The sequence below is a fragment of the Dysidea avara genome, chromosome 15, assembly GCF_963678975.1.
Source record: "Dysidea avara chromosome 15, odDysAvar1.4, whole genome shotgun sequence".
Classification (NCBI taxonomy): Eukaryota; Metazoa; Porifera; class Demospongiae; order Dictyoceratida; family Dysideidae; genus Dysidea; species Dysidea avara.
The window spans coordinates 3123384-3150331 of record NC_089286.1 but is presented as its reverse complement, the minus strand read 5'-3'; the positions used below and the strand labels follow the sequence as shown (position 1 = coordinate 3150331).

The 26948-nt window shown below is 37.7% G+C and overlaps 1 protein-coding gene and 1 long non-coding RNA gene across 2 annotated transcripts in view; one reads left to right on the top strand and one right to left on the bottom strand.

Annotated features, from left to right (window-relative positions):
* The window catches only part of LOC136245489 (uncharacterized), a 108460-nt gene that overhangs the window by 51887 nt on the left and 29625 nt on the right, over positions 1-26948 (top strand). The window contains exons 5-15 of the mRNA XM_066037030.1: positions 141-917; positions 1121-1375; positions 1425-2212; positions 2265-2315; positions 2364-2543; positions 2589-2669; positions 2718-2957; positions 3029-3193; positions 3913-4050; positions 19739-19915; positions 25705-26490. Coding sequence (XP_065893102.1) covers positions 141-917; positions 1121-1375; positions 1425-2212; positions 2265-2315; positions 2364-2543; positions 2589-2669; positions 2718-2957; positions 3029-3193; positions 3913-4050; positions 19739-19915; positions 25705-26490 — 3638 coding nt within the window. The remainder of the gene's footprint in view (positions 1-140; positions 918-1120; positions 1376-1424; positions 2213-2264; positions 2316-2363; positions 2544-2588; positions 2670-2717; positions 2958-3028; positions 3194-3912; positions 4051-19738; positions 19916-25704; positions 26491-26948) is intronic.
* On the bottom strand, positions 3477-26543 carry LOC136245490 (uncharacterized). The gene is made up of 4 exons (XR_010695882.1): positions 26197-26543; positions 19716-19823; positions 3975-4011; positions 3477-3801 (listed from the first exon to the last, which is right to left on the bottom strand). It is a non-coding gene; the product is annotated as an uncharacterized lncRNA (long non-coding RNA).

The window sequence follows — 26948 nt, the reverse complement described above, 5'->3', positions numbered from 1 at the left end:
TGCAGACCATCAGTGCTGGTCACTGTAAAGCATTAATACAATACAATACAATACAATAGATCCTTTTATATTACACCTCTTCCCATACATGTGATACATATAATGTATTCTGTACACTTGTACTGTTACATATTTTTTAGGACTGAAGCAGGCAGGAATTATACAAGATGACATGAAAGAGGACGTAAGCACATTCAAAGACTTTAGCAAGTTTGAGAAAAATATCGCAATGGCATTTGTTCATTTGGTTGCCAGTATCACTGAGCATTTAGAAAAAGCCAAGTTCACTACAATGAGAAGAGCCTGTATAGTACAGATCAAGACTCCCACTGGAGCAAAATTGTCTCCTACCGCTGTAGAAAATATCAATGCTACCAAAAACCTTGATGAACTGCTAGACATATTAGCACTTTCACCTTACTGGAGTTGGATAGATGTAAGACTGCTTGAAGCTTTGGTCACAGCCTCAGGTTCTGCTACAGCTGAAGCTATTCTCTTCAACTACAAAAAAGTGATATTTTCAAAAAAGGTGCATGACATACTGCCTAGTGCACCAAGCAAAGAAGTTAGTGATGAATATTACGCCAAAATTGTTTCAAAGCTTGACAAGGATGCTGATGATATTACAGTTGCTGATCTACTGAAATTCCAATCTAAACTGGAAAAGGTGATCATGGACATTGGTGAAGGTACTTGTGTACTAGAACACATTGAAGATGGCTGCATTAAAATCCATTGGTTTATTCCAACCCACACTGCTCATCATGCTTTTGAATCTGCAAGCTCCAGAAGTCATATATTTCATGAAATACAATTAATCTACCTCCAAATTGGCACTTATCCAACAATTTTTGATCCTTTGGCTACAGAGTTTTCACAATCTACTTCGTCTGAGCCTCAAACTCGTGTCACTGCTGGTAAGATATATAAAAAGTTTATTAGTAGCCTAAACAGTCAAGTGGTTATAAAAATATTTATAATAATTATTAAACGCATCATCAACCATTATTGCCACTGTGACTTGATAATTATTCTTATATATAGCAATGTATTTAGTAGTGACCATGCCATATACCAGTTGTTAGATTAGGAATCAATTTTGCTTAATATAATTTTATAGCAACAGTCAAGGAGTTTATTGACCACTACTATGACCACCTGTCAGTCAACATGGATTCTGATGTGGTTGTGGAGTTTATGGTACCCCAACAACTCATCAGTTGGGACACTGTAATGGCTTCTTCAAGTATTTACCAGACAAATTATCTGTTGTTGGGGAGGATGCGACAAATGGATGTGCAACAGCTGCAGGCTCTCTGTGAGCTACTAGTAACCAGTGATCGTCAAAAGAGTTTGGGAGAATTTTTGAAAGAAGGTTAGTTCATAAATATTCAGACACGTTATTATAAAGGTAAACACTTCAGGTTTGGATTCCATCACCCAGATTACCACTATGACAGAGGAACATAAAGACAGCTTTGTTGAAATAAACAGCTTTATTGACCCCATGTTCCTTGTCAGAGAATTCCTAGACCTAAAGTTACATTTAGAAAAAATGCTTCACTGTTGTGATTCACAGAAGATAGTTGACCAGTGCACATCCTTGATGGCTAGTGATCAGCACAATATTCCGTTATTTTCTGCTGAGTTTTTGAAATGTTTTATACAAGACTCAAACTCACTTTCACTGGTCCAAAAGTTAACTCCTTACTTCACATGGAGTGATCACTCCATCCTCAATGAAGTAGTCGATGCTTGTGGTATTCCTGAAGCTAAAATACTTTTAACACAAGTTGAAGTGAAATTGGATTTCTCTCAACCATTGCTGGATTACCCCATTGCTAAACCAGTACACCAAATGCTTCCAAAGGATAACAGCACTCACACAGTGCTTGCTGTACAGCTTGATTTGGAACTACAACAGTTGAGTCTTCAAGATGTGTTTGACACACGTAACTTTATACTGAAGAAGTGTGAAGTTACTCCTCACACTTTACAGCTGCTCTCAGTAGCTCAAGGCAGCTCCACAATTCTCTACTGGATGATTCCAAGGTGTGTGGTTCCTCTGGTCACCTCTAAAGTATCACAGAACCTCACTGACCTTCATCAAAAGGGAATACTACATGTAGCCATTTATCCCAGTACTATACTTGCTACTGGTAAAGCATTGAGTGTGGGTCCTTTATCATTCCTCACTTGTTTTGATGAGATGGTGAGTGTTTATCACTTATTACACAGACAGCTTGTCAGCTTTTGAATTTTAGATTACCAGTGAAGGTAGAGGTGTGCTAAAGACTCAACTGAGCCAATTAGAGGTAGTTTCACAATTATGTATGCAAAACTTTTATATCATTGCTGTACAGAACCTTCCTAAAATGGTCAATCAGCTTCATCAACAGTTACTAGTAGCCAAGACAGAAGCTAATAATATGGTGTCAGCAAGAAATATACAAATGATACAACTCAAAGATGTAACATCTCAACCAGACAGCTTACAAGATGATCAGTCAACACAACAAACTGACATGTCTGATACACCAATGGTATACTAATACATACTGTACATGTTATTCTATTAGCACTTACAGGTACAAGAAATGGATGATGTAGAGAACAGAAGTGAACAAGATCAGTTATCACCTGTTAGTATGGCAGACATGTTAAAACATGTTAGTTTACAATAATGCGATAACCATGTGATCATGACATCGCCACAGGTTCGCTCACAGAAAGATCACTTGGTAGTGAAACTGAAAGAAAATGAGACATATAAGAAGTTTGTGGAACAACAGTTAGACAAGGAGCAACAAAAGTACTCTACTATACTGAAGCAATATGAGGAGCTCAAGTCATCATTTGGTGCTGATGATATTCAGAAAGAAATTCACAAACTGGAAGGATCAGTAGATGAAGTTAGAGCTACCATTGACAAAATTGAGCTGGTGAAAACTGAGATGGTATGTAAACAATACAGTGTCATAACTACATCATACATTAGAATGTGTAGTTATCTCAGTACTGTTACTAGGAAACACTGTCAGTTAATGGTAAACTACTAAAGGAAATGGATTCCAAGAAAGTAGTAGAATTATCAGATTCTAAAACATCTGTGACCTCACCACAAACCACAAAATCTACAGTATCAATTGTGTCACAACTAAAAGTTCTGAATGAGAAGATGAACTTGACAGAAGTATGTTGTTATTAGCAGAGTGTACATAGTTGTACATGTGATGCTGCTAATATACTGCATATGAGTAAGATACGTACTTGTGGTATACATATGTTGTGTTGGTGGAAATATAGGCTGTTATAGTCTGACCTATGATCTTGTAGTGCTTTGAAAACATTAAGTCTAAAGTTTCTAACTGTTGGCTATACCTATGTTTATGTAACAAGGTTTACCCGCGCGACGACGACCTTCAAGTTGATTTAGCAATCATGAATTAAAGCAAAAGTATAGCGAGTAATGAATACAAAACTAGAGAGAGCGAACCACACTCAACTTGGCCTTATATACTAAAAGATTACATCATAATTATTATTCAATATTATGTCACAGTCTAATTAATCATCATTACGTTTACAACATAATGTATACCTGACAGTGACAATCTGTGCACATACAATGTAACACAGTTGTACAGTTGTATCATCATCTACAAGCTTAGTTCTTTCTTGGTTTTATGGGTGGTGGTGCATGGCCATTGTTAGTTGGTGGAGTGATTTGTCCTGTTCTCAGTGTTTTCTTGCAATAAATGCTGTGTGATACAGGGTTGAAACAAGTCTGACCCAGATCACCTAAAAGCAATTAAAGATAATACAATCTAATTTGTATGGTTAAAAGGATGACTAACTATTCACTTTGTTCTTTGTATGTACTTTGACATTTGAAATGTACTTGTTCTATAGAGAAGTTTAAAACACTTCAGTTGGCTATTGGATGAAATGACAGAAAGCAAAGAAAAAATTACCTTGTTGGAGTCACAGCTGAGACAAAGTGAAACAAATCTGCAGCAAGAGAAGGACACACATGAGAAGCAGGTCGAGGTAATATTTATACTATATTGTATAGAAACTTGAACTTAACTGCTCAAACGCAATGTCATCTTGAGAGAGTGTGAGTGATTAAAAACTAGCTAATTAAAGGGAGTGGCACCATTTGCTTGTAAGTATGAATACTCGCGAGTACATTGGGTGCCATGCCCTTTAATTAGTGAGTTTTTGATCACTTACATTCTCACAAGACAATGCTGCATTGTACAGTCATGTGAAAAAAAACTGCAAAACTCACATAATTGAGTGAGCTTAAATTTTACTACACAAGGTATTCATCCAATCAGTATGTGTTTATTTGTTTGAATGTAGCTTTTTTTAAAACCAAAGATTACATTTCAGAGCGCATAAAAGACATAATTATCAATGTGTTTGGCCAAGATTTCCATATTTCTGCAAAGGTCATTAAAAATCAGTAGTGACATCACCACAACTGTACATAATACTGTCACATGGTCATTTCCTTGCTTCCAGTTAGCAAAAGTGGAATCCATTTCTGATTATGTCTTTATTTATTTTATTTATGTGTTTTATTTAATGCACAAAGAACTCAAATCATGATTGTGTGAATGTGCATGTGTGTAATTTAGTCTGAAAGTCATCAACATTTTCAACAGCAACAACTTCAATACAGAGAGAGTTCCAGATTCTGATGGTTGATGGCAGAAATGAGTGGTGGTAGTAGTTGACCCTGGTAGAAATAGGGATAATTCTTTGATTGTGGCCACATGTAATTGTGGACGATGGTGAAGATATGGTAGAAAGTCAATTGAAACTGCATTATGTAGCACTTTGTTGAACATAGTAACTGTAGCATAATTTCTCCTGTCCTCTAGTGCTAGCCAATCCAATCTATTAAGTAAAACTGTCACACTGGTGTTTCTAGTATAAGAGTTAAAAACAAATCGAGCTGCTTTACGTTGTACCATTTCTAGAAGGTTCTTCTGTGACTGAGTATGTGGTGGGGTCTTCCTAAAGATTGTCAGAGAATACACCACAGTTACAGGGTCTAGACGTACCACTGAAGTGTATACTCCACAGAGAAGCCAAACCATGCAGTCTATCCAGTAATAGCAGAGCCCACTCAGTACACCATCTTGGGTCTACCCATAGTGCCATTGCACTAAAAATTTTAAAAAAAATTCACGTGATCGTTGTGGTTAGAGTTTCATTTAGTTCCCTGAAAGACCCAAGTATCATGATATTTTTGTTTGTTGGTATGCTGTTGGCTTGGCTTGGCAACAATTCCAAGTGTTTGTCGCTCAATACTGCTATATTAGGAGTACTGATACCTGGCAAATGCAATACAGATGAAATAGAGTCACCGGATGTGAAAGCCCAAGGGAGAAAGGAAGCAAAACTGACTAGGGAAGGTGAGTCTTTTTGTTGTCTGGTCTGTTTAGAAGAGGTATTACATTGGAACACATCAAACAACTGTGATGATGATGAATCGATATTAATTTTTGTGAAGGTGATTGTGACAGCTGGATCCATAGATGTTGCATTGGGCTATCCCAGAAGGCATTGGTCAACTCTAAGAAATCTAACAACCCATTTTTGTGCCCCTCCTGCCATATTGACTGATATGAAAATCTTATCAGTAGTATGAAATCCACAATTGCTTCCTTAGAACAAAGAGTGTCAGACATGGAAAAGAAGAATGCTGCTGTTACTGAAGTATCATCTCCTAGTAACTTGCTCAACCCTACAGCAGTTAGTTCAATAGAAGAAAATTCTAATGCACCTATACAGTCCACTCCTAAAGAATAAATATCTGAAATTCTTTCTTCCTACATAAGTGAAGAAAAAGAAAAATCCAAGAGACACCTGAATGTTACTGTGCAAAATATTGAAGAGTCAACATCTGAGTATCCTGAAACATTACATAGACTCTGTGGCATGTATATTTGATAAATATCTAGTAGTTCCTGCCACAATAACAAAAACCATCTACCTGCAGGTAAGAAAAGGGTCAAACCAAGACTCCTAAAAATTCTGTTACTTCTGAATCTGACAAGGCATCAATTATGCGAAATTGTACCAAACTTTGTAATACAAACTTTCCCACTGTAATCCAAAAAGTGTTTATCACTCCAGATCTTACGCCAAAAGAACAAGAAGTTATCAGGAAACTACATGTTGAACTGAAAGAATTGAATAAAAATGAAAAATGGTTTAAAAGAAAAATGGGAAGATAGTCCCTAACTGGCCTCCCCTGCGCTAATAATCTTACCCTTACCCTTGAAAATTCAAATCATTGTGATGTATTAGATGTAGCTGTTATAAATTGCCAAAGCATTGTCGCAAAGCAACAGAATTTTGAAGATACTCATTCACCAAAAATCATCATTAGCTGTGAATCATGGTTATCTCCTACCATAGCATCAAGTGAAATATTTCCACAGCAATATCAAGTATACCGTAAGGGCAGATTTGATGGCTATGGGGGTGTATTCATTGGTTGCCACAATTTGCTGTTGTCCACCAATCTTGAATTGCATAATACAGCCCTTTGTGAGACAGTAGTTTGTATTATCCATTGAACTACATGCCCACCTCTCATTGTTTGTTCCTTGTATTGTCCACCTGAAGTTGACATAATATATTTGGAAATCCTTTATGATCCCCTATGGGGTATGATGAATCACAATCCTGACGCTGTTGTTTGGATTACAGGTGATGCTAATTTCCCTTGGGATTCCTATTCAGTCAGTGGTAACAATTACCCAATCCATTTGTGTGAAACTTTTCTTAACTTCATACAGGATTATGACCTAACTCAAACTGTCAACTTTCTCACCAGACCCACTAATATCCTTGGCGTTTTTCTTACAAATTGATTATCATTAGTACTTCATTGCAGACCATTGTCAGGGATTAGTGACCATGATATTGTGTATATATAATCTACTGTGGAAGTTAAAGAGCAAAGTAATCTTTTAGAATGATGTTACAAACTCTGGAGGATTTACAAGAAAATGATACAGATACACCTATTGATGTCTTATGGAATGTGTTCAAAGAACCCAGAAGGTGTCAAAATTTTATAGGTTGCTGTATACTATACTGTGTGGTTGTTGTTGCAACCTCTATATGTATGCTGTGCTGCATTTGGAATAACAATTATTGCACATGCATGGTTATCAAACATGGTGTCAGAAGTGACTGTTGGCTACAGTGAACCTGCAGCCTTCAGTTCCATTTTGCTTCCATAAGAATAATGAGTGGACTAAATGGAAGCGTTGATTTAAACAATATTGCCTGGCATAGGGGCTAGCAGACAAGGTAGACAAGCACCCTTCTCTATTGTCTTGGATAGGACACGGAAGATGTTATGGACACTACAAGAGTGTTCGCAGAGAATAAGAAGTACAACAAAGTTGCTGAGGCTTTTGATGATTACTTCAAGGTGCGAAAGAACATTATCTTCAAACAGGCATGCTTTAATAAGAGATGTCAGCTGCCGAATGAGACTGTCGAGCAAGTGAGTACACTGACTAGGTGATAACTGTGAGTTTAGCGTGATGAAAAAGAACTTATCTGGGATCATCTTGTAGTCGGGATTCATAACCATGCATGCCCTGTCCAAATGTTTGCAGATGGAGGTGGAACTCAAGTTAGACAAGGCTAAATGGCTATTCTGTCAACGTGAGGCAGTAAAGGAGCAATAAGAAGCACTGAAGCAGTCCACATCCCTAGATGCAGTACCTAAAACATTACCCAGACGGAAACTACCTGCAATACCTCCTCCAGCAGCCAGATAAACATTGGTGTACCAGAATTGCTGAAGATGTGGGAAGGACCCTCACCTGTGACAGTCATTCCCAGCCAGAGAAGTGTTGTGTTACCACTGCAACAGGAAATAACACTATAGCAGCCAGTGTTTATCTAACACAGTTGCCATGCAGACCAGGGATTTACATGAACTCTCCTCCAGCCAGTCAAATCAGCCACAACCAGAAACACCTGACATGTATCTAGACACTGTGGAAGGTAACAAAAAGAACACATTGGCTATTGCGATCCAAATCCAAGAGAAACTAATAGCTATCAAAGTGGATTCAGGTGCTGAGGTTACTGCCATCATGCCATGTCGGATTCTGCATGGAGGTCCATGAATGTTGCCACGCCATTGGAAGATACAGAAGTATTACTTTATGGCCCAGATCAGACCCACTTGAATATCCTTGATAAGACGAATCTCTTCCTCACTTGCCATGGGAGATGCTGCACACAAGACGTGTATGTTATTAAAGATCTAAAGAGTGACCTTCTGGGATTGCTAGCAATTAAGGAGCTAGAATTATTGTAAATTTATGCTCTGTGAGGGAAAATAACATTTCACTGTATCCTTGGTTATTTGCAGGGTTGGGAACATTTGCATGTGAATAATACTAGATGAATAAAAAATTGGAAATTTTAAAATGGGAATAGGGATCGCTGAAAAAAGCCACAAAACAAGAAGGGGTTGCTGGGGTGGTAATGTAAACCACAAATCCCTATTTTGACTCTCTGTCATAAATCTTTAGTTACATGCTCTGTCATTTTGAAGTGAGTCAAAATAGGGATTTGTGGTTTACATTACCACCCCAGCGATCCCTTCTTGTTTTGTGGCTTTTTTCAGCAATCCCTATTCCCATTTTAAAATTTCTAATTGTTTATTCATCTAGTTTGTGTACTTTTTGTTAATCCAGTAATGGATTATGAAGAAGACTGTGTAATTTTGCATTCTGCATAGTAACACCGTCAACATTTCAGTACACACATGAAACTGATCAAATTGCAATGTGCATACAGACTGAGAGTCTCTTAATATGAGCTACAATTTACATTACTGGTGCCTTTAATAGCTGTCAAATTCAGTACAAGGATTGTTGTTATATACTTGACTGCATTATTCATCAGGGTGAACTCCCTTCAGACTGGAAGAGGGCATATGTAACACCAGTATACAAGAAAGGCCCATGTACTAATCCATCGAACTATAGACCCATATCATTGACTAGTATTTGTTGCAAGTTGTTGGAACATATCATCTCCTCAGCAATATCTTCTCACACTATTGACTACAATATCATGTGTACAAATTAACATGGATTTCTTTGATCGATAATGAAGACTGATGTGAATAGTGTAATTTTCATAGTAACACTGTCAATGTTTCAGTACAAACATGAAACTAATCAAATTGCAATGTGCATACAGACTGAGAATCTCCCAATATGAGCTACAATTTACATTACTGGTGCATTTAATAGCTGTCAATTCAGTGCAAGGATTGTTGTTATACACTTGACTGCATTATTAGAGTATCAAGACACACGGTAGTGTGTCGTGCGGCCCAAGAAGCCGGCGTGCCACCCGTGAGTATATTAACAGGAAGAAAGAAAACGCACTTTTCACACCTATGTAGCTCTGTGATCTCTTACCCGATTGGAACCAAATTTGCTAGAGAGGTGCCGGCCAGTAAGGGGAGTCTACACACCAAATTTGAAGAAAATCGCTCCAGCCATTTCCGAGATACGAGCGAACAAAATGTCGTTTTAATTTCTTCGTTTTTTTCTTCTTCTACTTCTTCATTTCGCACACTTCGCAAAATCCGCCATAAAACACGAATTCGTGCTCGGATCGGGCTGAAATTTGGCACACTTAAAGGGCTCATTAAGGCGGATCTGTGTACCAACGTTGGTAGGAATCCGATGAACATTCACGGAGTTATGACCGATTATTTGCGTAAAATAAGGTCGAAGGTCTGTCACGCCTACAGGGTAAACTCCTTTGAGGAATCAGTTGAAAATTGCTATGTAGATGGAGCAACCATCGTAGGAGTGCCTTTTTGTGGTTTGAAAGGAATCAGGATAAAGACCACGGAGATATGACACAAAACCCGGCCTGTGTCAAAATTACGCGATCGATTTTTATGAATAAAAAAACTATTAGTTTTCGTGTCTATCAGGCAAACCGCTTAGAGCAATGAGCTGAAAATCAGTATGTAGCTGGAATAATCATCATAGAAAGTCCTTGCAGTAGTACAGAAGAATTGGATTACAAACCACTGAGTTATGATTCGAAAGGCAACTACGTGTAGCAAATGCGAGATCGAGATACTCTAATAGAACAGTCACCCTAATAAAGCATTCAGTTGCATTTATAATTTACTCAATTATATTACATTGCAAATTATTCTGTAGGGAATTCAGTTACAAACAAGTCACCCTATAGTCAGATCAGCCAGAAGAAGGTACCTAATAGAGAGTTCAGCTACAAAGAAACCCATCATGTAGAGAGTTCAGCTCAAACAAATTGCCCTGTAGAGAGATCAGCTAGAAGAAGTTACCTTGTAGAGAGTTCAGTTACAAAGAAACAATCATGCAAAGTGTTCAGCTACAAACAAATCACCCAGTAGAAAGTTCCGCTATGAACAGATCACACTGTAGAGAGTTCAGTTAGAAACAAGTCATGTTGTAGAGAGATCAAGAAACCTTGTAGAGAGTTCAGCTACAAAGAAACCACCATGTAAGAGACCTCAGCTGCAAACAAATCACCTGTAGAGAGTTCAGCAGGCACAAGTCACCCTGTACAGAGATCAGCTAGAAACAAGTCACCCTGTAGAGAATTCAGCTACGAACAAATCACCCTGTAGAAAGATCAGGTAGAAGAAGTTAGAGTTCAGCTGCAAGCAAATTCCCTGTAGAGAGTTCAGCTAGAAACAAGTCACCCTGTAGAGCAATCAGCTAGAAACAAGTCACCCTGTAGAGAGTTCAGCTAGAAGAAGTCACATTGTAGAGAGTTCAGCTACAAAGAGACGACCATGTAGAGAGTTCAGCTGCAAACAAATCACCCTGTAGAGAACTCAGCTACAAAGAAATCGCCCTGTAGAAAGATCAGCTAGAAAAAGTTACCTTGTAGGGAGTTCAGCTACGAACAGATCACCCTGTAGAGAGTTCAGCTACAAACAAATCACACTGTAGAGAGTTCAGTTACAAAGAAACCACAATGTAGAGAGTTCAGCTGCAAAAAAATCAATCGCTCAGTAGAGAGTTCAGCTAGAAAAAATCACCTTGTAGAGAGTTCAGCTGCAAATAAATCACCCTGTAGAGAATTCAGCTACAAACAAATCACCCTGTAGAAAGATCAGCTAGAAGAAGTTACCTTGTAGAGAGTTCAGCTACAAAGAAACCACCATGTAGAGAGTTCAGCTGCAAACAAATCACCTGTAGAGAGTTCAGCTAGAAACAAGTCACACTGTAGAGAGATCAGCTAGAAACAAGTCACCTTGTAGAGAGTTCAGCTAGAAGAAGTCACATTGTAGAGAGTTCAGCTACAAAGAAACCACCATGTAGAGATTTCAGCTGCAAACAAATCACCCAGTAGAAAGTTCAACTATGAACAGATCACCCTGTTGAGAATTCAGTTAGAAACAAGTCATCCTATAGAGAGATCACCTAGAAGTATCACCTTGTAAAGAGTTCAGCTACAAACTAGTCATCCTGTAGAGAGAACAATGCAGCTAGAAGAAGTTACCTTGTAGAGAGTTCAGCTACAAAGAAACCACCATGTAGAGAGTTCAGCTGCAAACAAATCACCCAGTAGAAAGTTCAGCTATGACAGATCATCCTGTTGAGAGTTCAGTTAGAAACAAGTCATCCTGTAGAGAGATCACCTAGAAGTATCACCTTGTAGAGAGTTCAGCTACAAACAAATCACCCTGTAGAGAGTTAAGCTACAAAGAAATCATCATGTAGAGAGTTCAGCTGCAAACAAATCATCCTGTAGAGAGTTCAGCTATGAAAAGATCATCCTGTAGAGAGTTCAGCTATAAGAAGTCACCTTTTAGAGAGTTCAGCTACAAATTAAAGCAACCACCATGTAGAGAGTTCAGCTACAAACAAATCACCCTGTAGAGAATTCAGCTACAAACAAATCTCCCTGTAGAGAGACCAGCTAGAAACAAGTCACCCTGTAGACAGATCAGCTAGAAGAAGTTACCTTGTAGAGAGTTCAGCTGCAAACAAATCACCCTGTAGAGAATTCAACTACAAACTGATAGCCCTGCAGAGAGTTCAGCTAGAGTCAAGTCACCCTGTAGAGAAAATCCTGAAAAGAGCTCATCTACATACAAGCAGATCACCCTGTAGAGAGTTCAGCTACATTTCAAGTCACCCAGTAGAGAGATCAGCTGCAAATTATCCTGTGGGGATTAATTGACATGTAATAAATATATGCAAGAGTTCATAATATAATGAACTCTTGATATATGCATTATATATATAATTTGTACAATTACTGATAAAATCAGAATGAGTTAAAGTACAGTATTTATAAAATTTGCTTCATCTTTTTCTTTTTCCTGTGGTAAAGAATAATGTATAGGTTAAAAGTCCCAAAGCTGGCCATAGGCCGGCCTTGGGGTATACAAATACAAAAAGAAGTGAAATCTAATCAAAAGCAGCCAAGCTGTAAAAAAAGGAGTGCGGCCCTTGAAAAGGCTATGGTGAAAAAAGATGTGAAATCCAAGGTGGCGGCCAAGAAATGGCTGTGATAGTAGGTTAATGGTAAAAATTTTAATAACGACAATTCTGGTGAATTTTGTGCCAATTGACCAAGCGGCGCCAAATTCACCTGAATTGTCGTTATTAAAATTTTTACCATTAACCTACCATCACAGCCATTTCTTGGCCGCCACCTTGGATTTCACATCTTTTTTCACCATAGCCTTTTCAAGGGCCGCACTCCTTTTTTTACAGCTTGGCTGTTTTTGATTAGATTTACATGACTGCTCTATTAGAGTATTTAATCTGGATAACCCGCCCACGTACAATAATCACGGAGCGAAAAAAACCACCTTGCAACAAAGTCATCAACCCAGATTAAGCTTCCTGGCCTATACTGAGTTTAATAAAGACGGATTCTATTAGCCACAAGTAGCGCACACCAAAAAACTTAACTCTGAGCGTGATCTTGTATGGCTTCTCGAGCGTAATCAGTGGCGTTTTGGCAAGAAGAAACGGCCTGGTTTGGGCTGTTTCCATCTGAAAACGAAATCAAAAATAGGTCATGGACACGCACAATGATCCATTCAGCAAACCTTGCTACTTTTTATCCCAGGATTCTCCTTGTAAACTTTGCTATGCCTGTGAAAGAATAATAATAATAATAATCTGAACAAACGGGCATATTTCAGTTTTGTCTGAAATACACATACTGTTTCCTTTTCACTTGATACTTACTAGTGGACCTATACTCATTGCAAAGAACCACCAGAGGGTTGTTTTGAGTTGAAGGATGCTTTTCAAGGTGATTTTTAGGTGTGCGTTCTATTAGGATTTTTGCAAAAAACATGGGCGATCCCTATTATGAACCCACTATCGTGGTTCATGATTATACAATCAAGCTTAAACCAAACAGCCAATTATTTATTTGCTTTAAATGCCCCACAAAACATTCCTCTCCCACTACGATCAAAGATGCAAAGTGAATGACAACAGATGCAAAGCCGTTTGGGGGTATTTTCACCTGTTGAAGAACCAACCCTCCCTGGTGTGCAGCAATGGTAGTGGTACCCAAGGACTCTGGGGCAGTTAGTATCTGTGTTGACCTCAAACCTCTTAATGAAAATGTATTACGAGAAGTGCATCCTATATATGCTTAAAGTGGACACTACACTTGCACAACTATCGGGAGCAACAGTATTGGAAGCCAACAGTGGATTCTGGCAGATCCTTCTAGCCAATGAGTCCAAGTTAACCACTTTTTAAACTCCCTTTGGGAAGTTTTGTTTTAATAAACTGCTATTTGGAATATCCATTGCTCCAGAAATCTATCAACGCCATATGAATGAAGTGGTTTTAGGCTTCCCAGGGGGGGGGGAGGGTGCTTTTCCATGTCAATGATATTCTGGTTTATAGTAAAGACTCAGCTGGACATGAATCCAGTCTACAGGCTGCACTTAAGAGAATTCAGTCAGCTGGTATCACTTTAAGTAAAGGTTCTGTAAATGCAGCTTTTACCAGTCTTGCATATCTTTCCTAAGTCATGTGATGGAACTTAAACTGTTTTTAAGAAAACCACTGCAATACTAGGAATGGCACCACCAACCTCTGTTACTGAGCTGAGAAGATTCATGGGGATGATCAACCAGATGAATAAAATTTCCCCAAATATTGCACATATCTCAAAGCATCTCCAGGAATTGTTGAGCTCAAAGAGCTGCTCAAGAGATTTATTCAGCTATAATGGGAGATATCTTCTCCCTATGTACTTGCCCTCTATGACATAGAAGCAAAGACAAAAGTCGTGCTGATGCTTCAGCCTATGGAAATGGAGCTGTCTTAATATAACAAGAAGAAAGAACATGGTGACCAGTGGCTTTTAATTCAAGGGCACTCAATGAAGTTGAAACTCGTTATGTCCAAATTGAAAAAGAGGCACTGGCTTTGACATGGGCCTTAGAGAAGTTTGCTGAATATGTCCTCAGCAAGTGTGTTTGTTATATTAGAAACTGACCACAAGCCCCTTGTACCAATGTTAGGTAGGAAGAGCCAAGATTTGCTTCCACCATGGGTACTTCAATTTAGACTTATGGTTTCAATATTCATGTACCTGGGAAGACTCTCTATATGGCTGTTACCTTGTCAAGAGTTCCACTCATGGATACTTCTGATGTTAGTAGCTCTTCTGAAATTGAACAGTTAGTACAAGCAATCACAGCTACATTTCCTGCAAGTCCTGACTGTTTGGACGGTTACTGTAAGGCCCAAGCTGAGGGTAGTATTTGTTCAAAGCTAATACAGTATTGTACTTCAGGCTGGCCTATAATAGAAGCAAACTTGAACTTACTCTTAGTGGCACTCTATTACTGTACCAATCCAGGGTAGTTATCCCAGCAAATATGAGACAATCAACCCTAGAAAAAATCCATTAGGGTCACCAGGGCATTCAACATTGTAGGATGCATGCCTTCTCTTCTGTTTGGTGACCAGAGAAATCGAGAACTTTGTGCAATCATGTCCTGTTAGTCAGAAAACTACAACTCCCAACAGAGAGCCTCTGATTACTATACCATTGCCCAGTCATACTTGGGAACGTATCACTTCAGACTTGTTAAGTTTAAGAATTCTACTTACTTATTGACAGTTGACAGGTTTGTGGAAGTACAAAGCTTACTTCAACAACTTTGTCCAGTGTCATCACATATAATTTTTGTAAGGTTTGGCATTCCAGCTGAGATGGTATTGAATAATGGTCCATAGTCCAACTCGCAGGCAATAAAGGAATTCTCAGAGCCTTACAAATTTAGACACATCACAAGTCCACATTATCCCCAAGCAAATGGATTAGCAGAGAGAACAGTAAAATCTATCAAAAATTTGTTTGAAAACCCTCCTAATTCTTACAAAGCTCTCCTCAGCTACAGAGCAATACCTATGCCTTGTGTACCCTCAGCCCTGCAGAACTGTTAATGGGGAGAAGAATATGGACTGATATCCTAAGAGAACTTTGTACCCAAATGGCTCCACATAGCAAATTTTAGAAGTCTAGATGAGAAGTACAAAAGGTCACAAATACAATACTATGACAAGCGCCCCAGAGTAAGAACACTACCATCACTGCCAGAAGACCAACCAGTCCAGAGGACTTCAAGCTCCAGGCCAAGTTTCACATGCAGCTGATACACCAAGGTCATATGTTGTTGAAATGGCTTCAGGCCATCCAAGAAGGAACCGTGCCCATTTAAGAATTTGCTCTGAAGCTGAAGAAGCCATTGTTCCTACTGAGTCATCTGTTGGTCCCAGTAGACTTGGTCCCAAACTGGAACTGCTGTACATCTTCCAGACCGTCTGAGATATTAGCCTAAAGGCGGAGATATAACATAATGTAAACTGTAGTTCTTGATGTAATAATTATTGTACTATATGTTGCTGTATACTATACCGTGTGTTTGTTGTTGTAAACTCTATATGTATGCTGTGCTGTTTTGGAATAAAAATTATTGCACATGCATGCATCATTATCACACAAAGGCACATTCACTCTCAATGGTTTGTGTACTGCAAGCATGTTTTCTTGTTGTAAACATGTTTACATGCCTGAATCGTCCATACTAAATGTATGGGATATTTTTAATCATAACTCACTTGTTCTTGCCAGCATCAAAGTGCTTGTTTGACCATGGGCTTCACAGTGCTACTAAATGTTTGGGCAACTGGCCCATTTACCAAGAGTTATAAACAAGAAATGAGGGCTCAGGTGAATAAGAGTATACTTAAAGTGCTACGTAAGTAATATAAAAGCAGTTATTTTTGATTACGTGCCTTCTCCACTACAGCACGCTAGTTCCTAATCTCACATCCACCTGATTACTGGAACTTTGTGCTAGTTTAATCATTGGAATTTGGTTTCGCAAACCTTAATTAGTTCTCTGAGATCAATGCAAGAGTTCATAATAACTCCTTGCTGAGATGTAGTACAGGTGTTTGGTTCTTCAGAGTATATGTATTTCAACCTGCCCTGGTGCCTTCAGCTTTAAAAACTACATTGTTAATTACCTGCAGCTTTCTTACAACAGCTGTGTTGTTATAGTGCCTTTGAATCTAAAACACTTTCAAAATTGCAGAACTTCCACAGCAAAAAAAGTGTTCCAATACTACCTATACGAGCTCCGTATTTAGTCAGTATTGGAACAACTAATTCAAAAAAGTCCCTATAATGAGAGAAAATGGACCAAAAATCTATAAATGATTCCAATGCTATTCAGTATAGGGGCCTGTGGTCTGATTTTGTCTGAGCATAGGTTAAATTATTTCCAACACCAAAACATAGACGGAACAAATACAGGCAGTATTTGTATATGAATTATGCTGTGTTCCTTTATAGGCCTATAGGGTTGTTGCTATGTGCCTTCGTTGTTTTGCTCAACATATCGCTCACAGTTTGCCTCTCCAAAGACTGATTTTAATCACAGGGTCCATGGTACCATCTTTTTCCATAATGGTCAGTTGATATTGAAGATATACTGAGTCTCACTTATACTCTAATCTTACACCCTTGCCCTGCAGTTTTATTCTAAAATGACAAAAATAAAACATGTTCATTATCTTTTTGATCACTGTGTAGCTATAACAAGATCAGTGCTTAAGACTACATACCTACCCAGGAAAAATGACTTGCAAGATTTGCAGTGCAAGATCCTTCCACTGTTCTTGCAAAAAAAGTGCAAAAATCTTGCACTGTACTGAAAATGTCCCTTTTCTTGTGAGATTCTCGCGTTGTACTCTTGCATGCAAGAATCTTGCAGCAAACGTGCACAATTTTGCAAGAATCGTACACTGAAAATATCCCTTTTCTTGCAAGGATCTTGGAAACCTTGCAAGATCTTTTTTCCTGGGTAATTACATTTTTATGAATGCATCTCACACAGGCTAAAGTTAATGCAATTCACTTATTCCTAACAGGAAGTGAATGTCTGTATAGTAATGTGCTTATCAATAGCATTCCCCTCCACTCCTCTCATGGGAACAATAGAGGGTGAATGTAGCTAGCCATGGCTTCTGAGCATATTTATTATGGTCATAGCAAGTATATCATAATGGTTGTTCTACTGTACTCAAACAATGCCCTACAGTAGCCCGAGTACGTAAGTGGGGATGTGATGACAAATGATGCCATATGGGTTATTCCTTACTATTGTTCCTGGAAGGTGAAGCTGATCACACATTTACAGTAAGACATCTAAAAGACATGTGCACTTAGCTGCACGAATGGGTATGTATGTATCTTGAGACATCCAGTGTAAGAGAGGTACTAACACTACTGTTGACAAACTTTGTGCCAGCCATTTTTGCATTAAAATCATTTATGTAATCTGCTATGTACAGCTATCACAATATGAACATTTTAATATTGGTGTCACAATTGATAAGTCGTACACATCCCTACTGGACAACTAAACAAAGGACCATCAAAGAGACAACACCCGAACATCTCTAAGACAAGAGACTCCACTCTCACTAATACATTAGCAGTGGAGCCATAATGTAGACACCAATGGAAGAATTTGCTCCACAGATACTGTGGATAGTTGGTCAAAGCAATAAAAATCCCAAACAGCAATGAAGTCAACCTAAAACTACTGAATACTCATCCCTCACTTAGTGGACAAAAGAAAAGCCAGAGGATTATAAAAGATAGTGGGTTCATGAACTAATGATAAGTGCATGTAAAAGTGGTATGTTCAACCTCATACACATGCTGGCCATACGTACGAAATTTGATACTGTTGTGCTTCATAAAGACAGAAGATAAGAGATGGAGCTGTTGGAGGGAGCAAGGGTATTGAAATTGTACTGCTGTTCCTTTTTAGATTACTGTATTAAGAGAAAATGAACTACCAAGAAATTGTTATCGACGCTGTATCAAAAGATACTTACTTGTGCTGTCACAGCAAATAATAAGATACACTGTAATCATACAGTACAATAGTACTGTATAGTAGGGACCACTAGGAATGGCCCATGAAATAACATAACAGAAAAACCAGCCTCAATTTTCCCTGACGACGATGAGGTAGTATTTTGGTTAGGGAAAACTAAAGTTGACCCAAAATGCTTTCAACAAGTTGCTATGGAATTTTTATAAGAACAAAATTTTAACAGACTTTTCTACTGACTGACTGAGTAAGTAACTGATTCCTTCAGACAAGTGCAACTCGATAAAGGCTAAGGCTATGGGATTGATTTTTTTCACTGTTTGATGTCACTTTGACCCGACAGGTGCCTTTTGACATACTGCAGTACGTACAATGCATTCTTCATGGACTTACCAGTGTCCTCCTTTGTGTCCCATTTATCTTTGTTGACAGTGAAAAGTGTTGCTTTGGTGGTAGTACATGATGGCTTCCCTTTGTAATGTAAAACATCCGTATTTTTCATAGTGGTGATAGCAGAGGTGCTTTTCGAACAGTTCTTGATTTGTACAGCTGTGTAACAGGTTGAACATATCCAACAACGAAGCATAATGGATACTTCACGTTTCAGAAAATAATTGATATAACTGAGGGGCACGGCACCATTTGCAGAGGTGCTTTTCAAACAGTACGTGATTCGAAATGCTGTGTGACAGGTTGAACATAGCTGACAACAAAGTGTAATGGATACTTCAATTTTTACACAATAATATGATATAGCTGGGGTGTGTGGTGTCATTTCAGATGCGGTATGTGTGGGTTCACCAGTCATAATTATTTACAAAAAAAAGTTAACAAACATGTACACAGAAAAATTTAGAATTTTACATAGCACATTGATAAAAAGTACTAAAACAAACTGGAGTAGTGCACGATATTAAATCACAGTAAAACAATAAGAGATATCCCTACTGTGCATTTCCGTAATGGTATCTTAAATACAGTAGGGATATACCACTTCTTATTGTTTTACTGTGATTTAATATCGTGCACTACTCCAGCTTGTTTTACTACTTTTTATCGATGTGTTATGGTCCCTGCTCTAGTCGAAAATTCCAAATTTTTCTGTGTACTTGTTACAATAATATAGAAATAGTGACATAATAATAGTGAAGGAACTCTTGATTGTAGTATATGACATAATTGTTAGGAAAAGTTATCTGCTGCAATGCTTTGTACATCATTGTAGATTTACCTGTGTTGTAACTGTCTCTACAGGAGCGCTCAAAGTTGGCTATGACACAACTCCGTGATGAGTTGTCTGAGACACAATCAAGGTTGACAGTAAGAGATTTGGAGTGCACTAAATTGAAAGAAGAGAACAAACTGATGATAAAGCAACTGAGTGGAAGAAGAGCTGACCAAACCCAACAAGTAGAATACAATAAAAAACAGGTTTGTTATATCAAGTCAGAATTTGTATATTTATTGAATGCAATGAGAAGGAAATTATTGTATTGAAAAAAGCTGAACAGTTACCAGCTCATATAGCACGTCTGTGTAGCTACTATGGTTTGGTAATCACAAGCCAGAATAAAGAAGTTGCAAAATAAAAGGCAGCAGGCAAGAAATGGCTGCGATGATTAATGCCACTCAATTTTAATGATACAGGCATTAACATCATTGCAGCTTTTTCTTAATCTTTTTCACCCAGGCTTTTAAAGGCTACACCATTCAGCTGTTTTGCATAAATTTTCTTCCTTTTTGTAAACACCCAAAAGCCAGACTTTAGGGCTTGTAATTTCTTCTCATCTACAGACACAATGATGATTATAGAAGACAGAAGTTACAATTGTATTATGTATATTGTAGATTTTATTAACCATCTGTTACCTATTTTTGCAATACTATAATTCACTGCACATTTTTGAAGACTTCTAATAAAACACACATAAAATGTTCTAATTTTCCATTGGAAGAATCACTGAAATTATGAACTTTATACTCTTGAATAGTTTTTTCATGAGATTAAGTGAGCTGAGTAGCTGACAACAGCAGTTCAGGTATTGATGCTTGGTTTAAACTTTCAGCAACGTTTTCGCTTTTTGCTACTTGTTGACTGTTCTGTTTGAGCGTTTAAAATTTTACTTTTTTTTTGTTTTTTGTAACAATGTATGCAAATTCTTTTACCACGAAAGGTTTGATCTATGATGGTTGACCTATACATGATTTCCATAAGTAGTTTACTTTGTAGATGTGACAAAAATTGAATTTTAATGCAAGTACGTAATTGTCCATAACTCTGTCAGATTTGCAGTAGATTTGGTATATGCTCAACTTTTGCTTAATGTGCACCAAGTATCATGACAAATAAGGTACGCATTTGTGTTTCATACTGGTTTTTATTAAGTGTGTGAAAAGATGATGGTCCCCAAAATAAGAAACTAAGTGTACCTTTAAGAACTTGTATTTCAAGGTACTGGGAAGTTACTATATCATTACTTAAAATCGCCATATCTCCTAACGAAGCCTTGTGCATTGAAGTCGGGTTTTGTCAAATTCAGTCACAATTCAAAAATCATGTCATGTGCTTTTGAGAAGCCATGCATGTATGAAAGTTGTGTTTTCTCTGTCTTCCTGTCAATGAACTCATGGTGTAGTGTACTGGGTTTCTTGACTGCACAACACACTACCATATATCCTGCAACACACTACCATATATCCTGATGACATCAGTATTGATTATTAACAAATCCACTTAATAACAGATAAACAACTTTGTATTGGTACGTACAGTAGTTTTAAGTCAGTACTTGATAGTTGAGGAGTCATGAGATGTTGTTCTTTCCTACCAAAAAAAAAATCACCCAATTTCCAGCCTCACTTCGCCTTCATGACAGTTTGACAATATTAGTTAGCATCAAAGCTGCCTGAAATGCTTTTAACATATTCCTATGGAAGAAAAATATCATTTAGCTAAATGTCTACAGAACTGACTAATTGTGACCAGCACAGCAAAAACCCATCGTTTTCGCAAAATTCTGTTTTTGTTATAAAAATGTAGTAGTATTCTTTAAAAATGTTAAAAATGAAGTAGGGATCTATGCAACAAATAGTAGTGAAGCAAGAGATGAATGATGGTACTACAGCATAGCTCAGTGGGAAAGTCCCTACTTTGGCATTGAACAAAACAATTGTTATAGCTACTGTGCCATAGTAAGGACTTTCCCACCAAGTTATGCTGTAATACCACCATTTATCTCTTGTCACATTTTAATGCATAGATCCATACTTCATCTTTAAATTAGTTTTTGTTGTAGCACAGCTAGTTACAGTGTAACTTGTGACTAGAATATCATACATGACTGTTGTATTAGAGTATAAGGGGTCAGCCAAGGCTAGCTAGACTAATAAGAGGTGAGGTCATCTTGTTTACTGTTAAGTAATAGCTAGATTAAGAGGTGTGGTCTCCATATTCTATCACTGTTAGTCCACCTAGATTTTTTTGTTGGGTGTGGTCTCGAACCTATTGCGAACGGGATCCCAATCGCGAAGTTGCAGACATTTAACTAGTATACCTATTATAGTAGCAAAACGCTTCTGAAATCCAGCTCTGAAATAAGTGTGGCATCGAAAGATGTTGCTGAAAGAATGTGCGATACAGAAAATTAACACCTCAATATGGTTTCATTGGATAAAAAAAGAAGATAAGCAGCCTGAATGAAGATAAAGAAAAGGCAAGACGAAGCGGGCCTACACTTGTCAGAACCCCAAAAGGCACATCCACTAGTGAGTTTGTTATTGTGGCATAAAATGGTGACCGTGCACTGCTTTGTTTGGCCTCTAGCCTTGTGACTGTGGTCAGGCATTGCAGGTATGAGGCAGTGAGGGAGTGAGACTAAAATTCGAGTTTTTGTAATTTTTAAAATTCTATATCCATAAGTGTTTTGTTATATTTATTGTTGTATTATATACTAGTACTATTTCATAAAGGTGATTTTCATCATATAAGATGTCTCCAGGTTGATTTTTAAAGGCGGGGTTTCAGGCGGTGCACAAAATTTTTAGGGCAATCTCTACTTATGATACTACCATACCATTTGATAAACTGGGTGAAAATATTTGTGCCACATAAAATTTTAATTACTTCAGCAGTGAATAAAGTTTAATTGGTAATACCTACACTCTGTGAACACTATCCCACTGGAGAAGGCTAATGCCTGTGAAACACATCCTTGGTTTTGCCTGTTCATAAACAGTAAGAAAATCTTTTTTATGGGTGCTTATTTACAATGAGGTAGAAAATAACTTTAGTTTGATTAATGACCTTCTTCATATATGCACACTACACCTTGGTCAGTTCATAATGAACAAATTGAGCCAGGTCCTGTTTTTTGTAGTGTATACCAATTTTAAATTAATCAAGTGTGCCTGTAATACATTAGCCATGTTTGCCATCTACCCTTAATATATAATGGAAAGAGTTAAAGCACTGCCGCAAGTGCTACACATCAAATATAGCACATAAAAGAGTGGGCGAGAAGGAGATAAATATAGCTCAACATGAAGCCTTGAGACCACTCTTTGAGTGCTATATTTTACTTACAGCATGAGCCTAGGTAGTGCTTTAATGGGTATAAAAAACCACCAATTTGAGATACACAAGACACACAAAACAATTAAAAACTCACAGAGTTGTTTATCATTGATAGAATAGGCATTGTGCATGTGTTGCACCTCTGCATGAGACTAGGATGAGCAAGAGGTTGAGTTTAGTCTGTCTTCTCAACTACTAAAAGGTTTTGATTGTGGTACTTATTTAGCATATTTCTGTGATATTCTAGGACTCATCATTTGATGTAAACAAAACATAGTAACGAATTCACTGCTGCTGATCACAAGTAACCACCATCGAAATCTTCAAGTATGCCTATAAATTAAATCCAGTAGCTCTGCTCATACTGGTTGGGTTGACTGGTCAGCCAGTGAAGTACTGGCTGTCAGCTTGGTTGATTGGTTGTACTGACCAGAATTGAGTGATTAATTATTTAAAAGCAGGCTATTGTCCTACAAATAGGCCTGGCAGTTCTATAACTTCCTGATATAGAACTGTGGTATCAAAGTGTTCTATAACTGCCCAATATAGAACAGTTGCATTCTGTATGGTTTTTATAGAATCATCATTTGCTTTAATGCTCCCGCTCAAGGTTCTTTACATGTATATTACAGTACGATAGTACTGTATAGTAGGGACTACAAAGGTTTTGGGCGTGGCACATAAAAAACATCACCCAAGAACCAGCCTTACTTTATGAGGCAGTAAGTATTGGTTAGGGAAAACTATGTCCAAACAAGCCTTCAGATCAACCCAAAACACTTTTAACAAATTGCTATGGATTTTTAAAAAGCAATTTTCTACTGACTGACTGACTGATTAATGATGCTTTCAGACAAGCATAATTCAATAACGGCTACAGCTACGAGCTTAATTTTTCACTGTTTGACAGCTAGACACATGCCTTTTGGCATACCACAGTATGTACAATACATTCTTCATGGACTTACCAGTATCCTCCTTTGTGTCCCATTCATCTTTGCTGACAGTGATAGGTGTCAATTTGGTGGTAGCACATGATGGCTTCCCTTCATAATGGAAATAGTCTGTGTTTTTCAAAGAGGCTACTTTGATTGTAGATGTGCTTTTAGAACAGTTCTTGATTTGTAATGCTGTATAACAGGTTGAACATAGCTGACAATGAAATGTAATGGATAATTCACTTTTCAGACAATAATTGATATCTGGTGAACAGCACCATTTCTTTCCTTTGATGCAGTATGCATGGGTTCACCAGTCATAATAATTTTATTTTACAAAAAAAAGTTAACAAACAGATACACACAAAAAAGTGTTATATCCCCGCTGTGCTTAAGATACCATAATGGAAATGTACAGTAAGGATATCAGGGGTGAATTCAGGGGGGGGGGAGCTTTGGAGGCTGAAGCCCCACCCCTCACTTTTAGGATTTACTTGATTAATATGCTGAAGATTATAATGAAATTTTGTCTTAGCATAATTATATGATAACTAATAATACAAATACCCATAAACCCACCTTATAAACGTCTTTATAAGGAATTATCAGTAGATTTGTGCTAAAGATTATGCAACAAGGACCCGGATCAGCATTGGAGGTGTACAAGATCGAGATACTCTAATAGAACAGTCACCTAACTACTCTAATAGAACATTCAGTGTAAGCATAAAAGTTGGTTGTTATGAAATTTTTCCAAATCTGCCTGTGCCTATACATAAAATGAAGTGCATTGGTCAGTTTAAAAGGCTTGATTCATCTACTTGTGTAGTTATTACCAGTACCAGTATACTTAATTCAGGTACACAATTTCCATTGAAAATGCTCTCAGATTTAATTTTGTATCATTCAAATGTCACAATTTTCCAGTTTCAACATTATTATTCTATCATGCACGCAATTGTGAGTGGGTGTATCATGTGCTTGATTGTCTAAACCTATCCAAACCTTTCCATTAGCAAATGCTGCAGAGAGCCATACCTATAATCTAAAGGCAGCATATAAAATATCTACAGGCAGAAAAATGCATTTTATGTGGAAATGTCTCCAAATTGCAGTATTTTAGCATCTATTTTTCAAAAATTTCCTGGAGGGACATGCCCCCAGACCCTCCTAGTTCCAGCATGCAAAGCATGCTGGGAGGTGTACTTTGCACACCTCCACCCAAGAGATTAGTACCTTGAATTAGCCCCCCTCCCCCCCTTTATAAATTCTAGATCCACCCCTGGATATAACATTTCTTATTGTTTTACTGTGATTTAATGTTGTGCAATACTCCAGCTTGTTGCAGTACTTTTTATCAATGTGCTATGGTCCCTACTCTATTTGAAAATTCCATTTTTTTGTGTATTTGTATATATATGCATGTATGTGTATATGTTTCTATGCTTGTCTTTCTGGAAGCATTTGACCAAAACATTTTAAGCAAAAAGCAGCCTTTGTGTGAGAGAGAAATGAGGCCATGTAGAGCCAGTATTAATCTTCCATGCAGATAAGTTTTATGTTAAGGCGGTTTATTTTTGAAATATGGGGGAGTATTTTGAGGTAGCTGGAATGTTAGATAGCTATTTAGATGGAATTGAAAGTAGAGAGTAATTATAAGCATACTTTCTATAGAACAAAAGTTTTATATAAGCTATTCAATATTGTAGGAACAGATGTTAGGTTCAGGGAAATATGGAGAAGTCACTCAAGTGTTTTTTAATACCAGATGGTATGCCAGTAAAACAACACACAAGAAGCTACTACCTGGATACCCTGATGTGTCAGCTGATGGTGTTATAGAAATGATAAAACAAATTACCACATTTCTATCAACTATTAAACATCCCAATGTTGAGCAGTTTGTATTAGTCTCACAACAATCTCCTACAAGTAGTCCAACACTTATATCAGAACTACTCCCCTACAATCTTGATAGTTTCATAGCTCAAAACAAAGAAAGCTTAACTGTTGATATACAGCTAGACCTGTGTCATGATATGACTGAAGGTCTCAACTACCTTCTCACTGCTGGAATATTACACACAAACCTTCATGGTCGTAATGTACTGGTGAGTGATGAGCCTAAGGCTGTAGTTGCTGATTTCATTTGTCCAAAAGTGCTAACAGCAGTAGATGATACTGTTACTGACCAATCCTACCTGGCTCCTGAAGTGATCAAGTCCAAACAACCTCCTACTGAATTGTCTGTAGTTTTTTCCTTGGGAGTTCTTTGTTTACAAACAGTGACTGGTCATCCTCCTTCTCTTAGTGATGGACTTGAGTTGTCTGAAACTGAACGACGAATGGCAGACTTGCAAGAGGTTGACAAAACTCATCCACTACTGCCAACAATCCAACAATGTCTGAGTGATAGTGAAGGTAGCAGACCATCTATCAGTGAAGTGCCTAGTCAAATCAGAGGGAAGAGAAATCAACTGGTGATGTCAAATAATGTAAGTTTAGTGAGCATTAATTATTGAGGATTGAAAATGTATGTTTTGTTAAACACGTACACATGGATAACTGTGCTTAAAATAGTATTATTACCATATATGTGTGGACAGTTCAGATGATATCTCCATGTCACATATGTAACCTAATTTTGGAAAACCTAAAGTTTGGGCACATTGTACATTACTTTTGTAGATAAACAATATTTTATAATTGAACTGGTAATAACTCACCAACCTTGGCAGCTATGCAGGTGAAATTTCCCTTGAAGATGGAGACATTTAAGGCCTTTCAGACCATCCAAGTACAAGAAGCAGTCTTTACAATTTCCTGCCATTTCAAATAGGTTTTTTACAAGTGTTATTATTATTATTATTATTATTATTAGCACTTTACAGTGACCAGCACTGAAGGTCTGACAGCAACATGTGCTGTAGCCTTAGGATTACCTAACCTAATT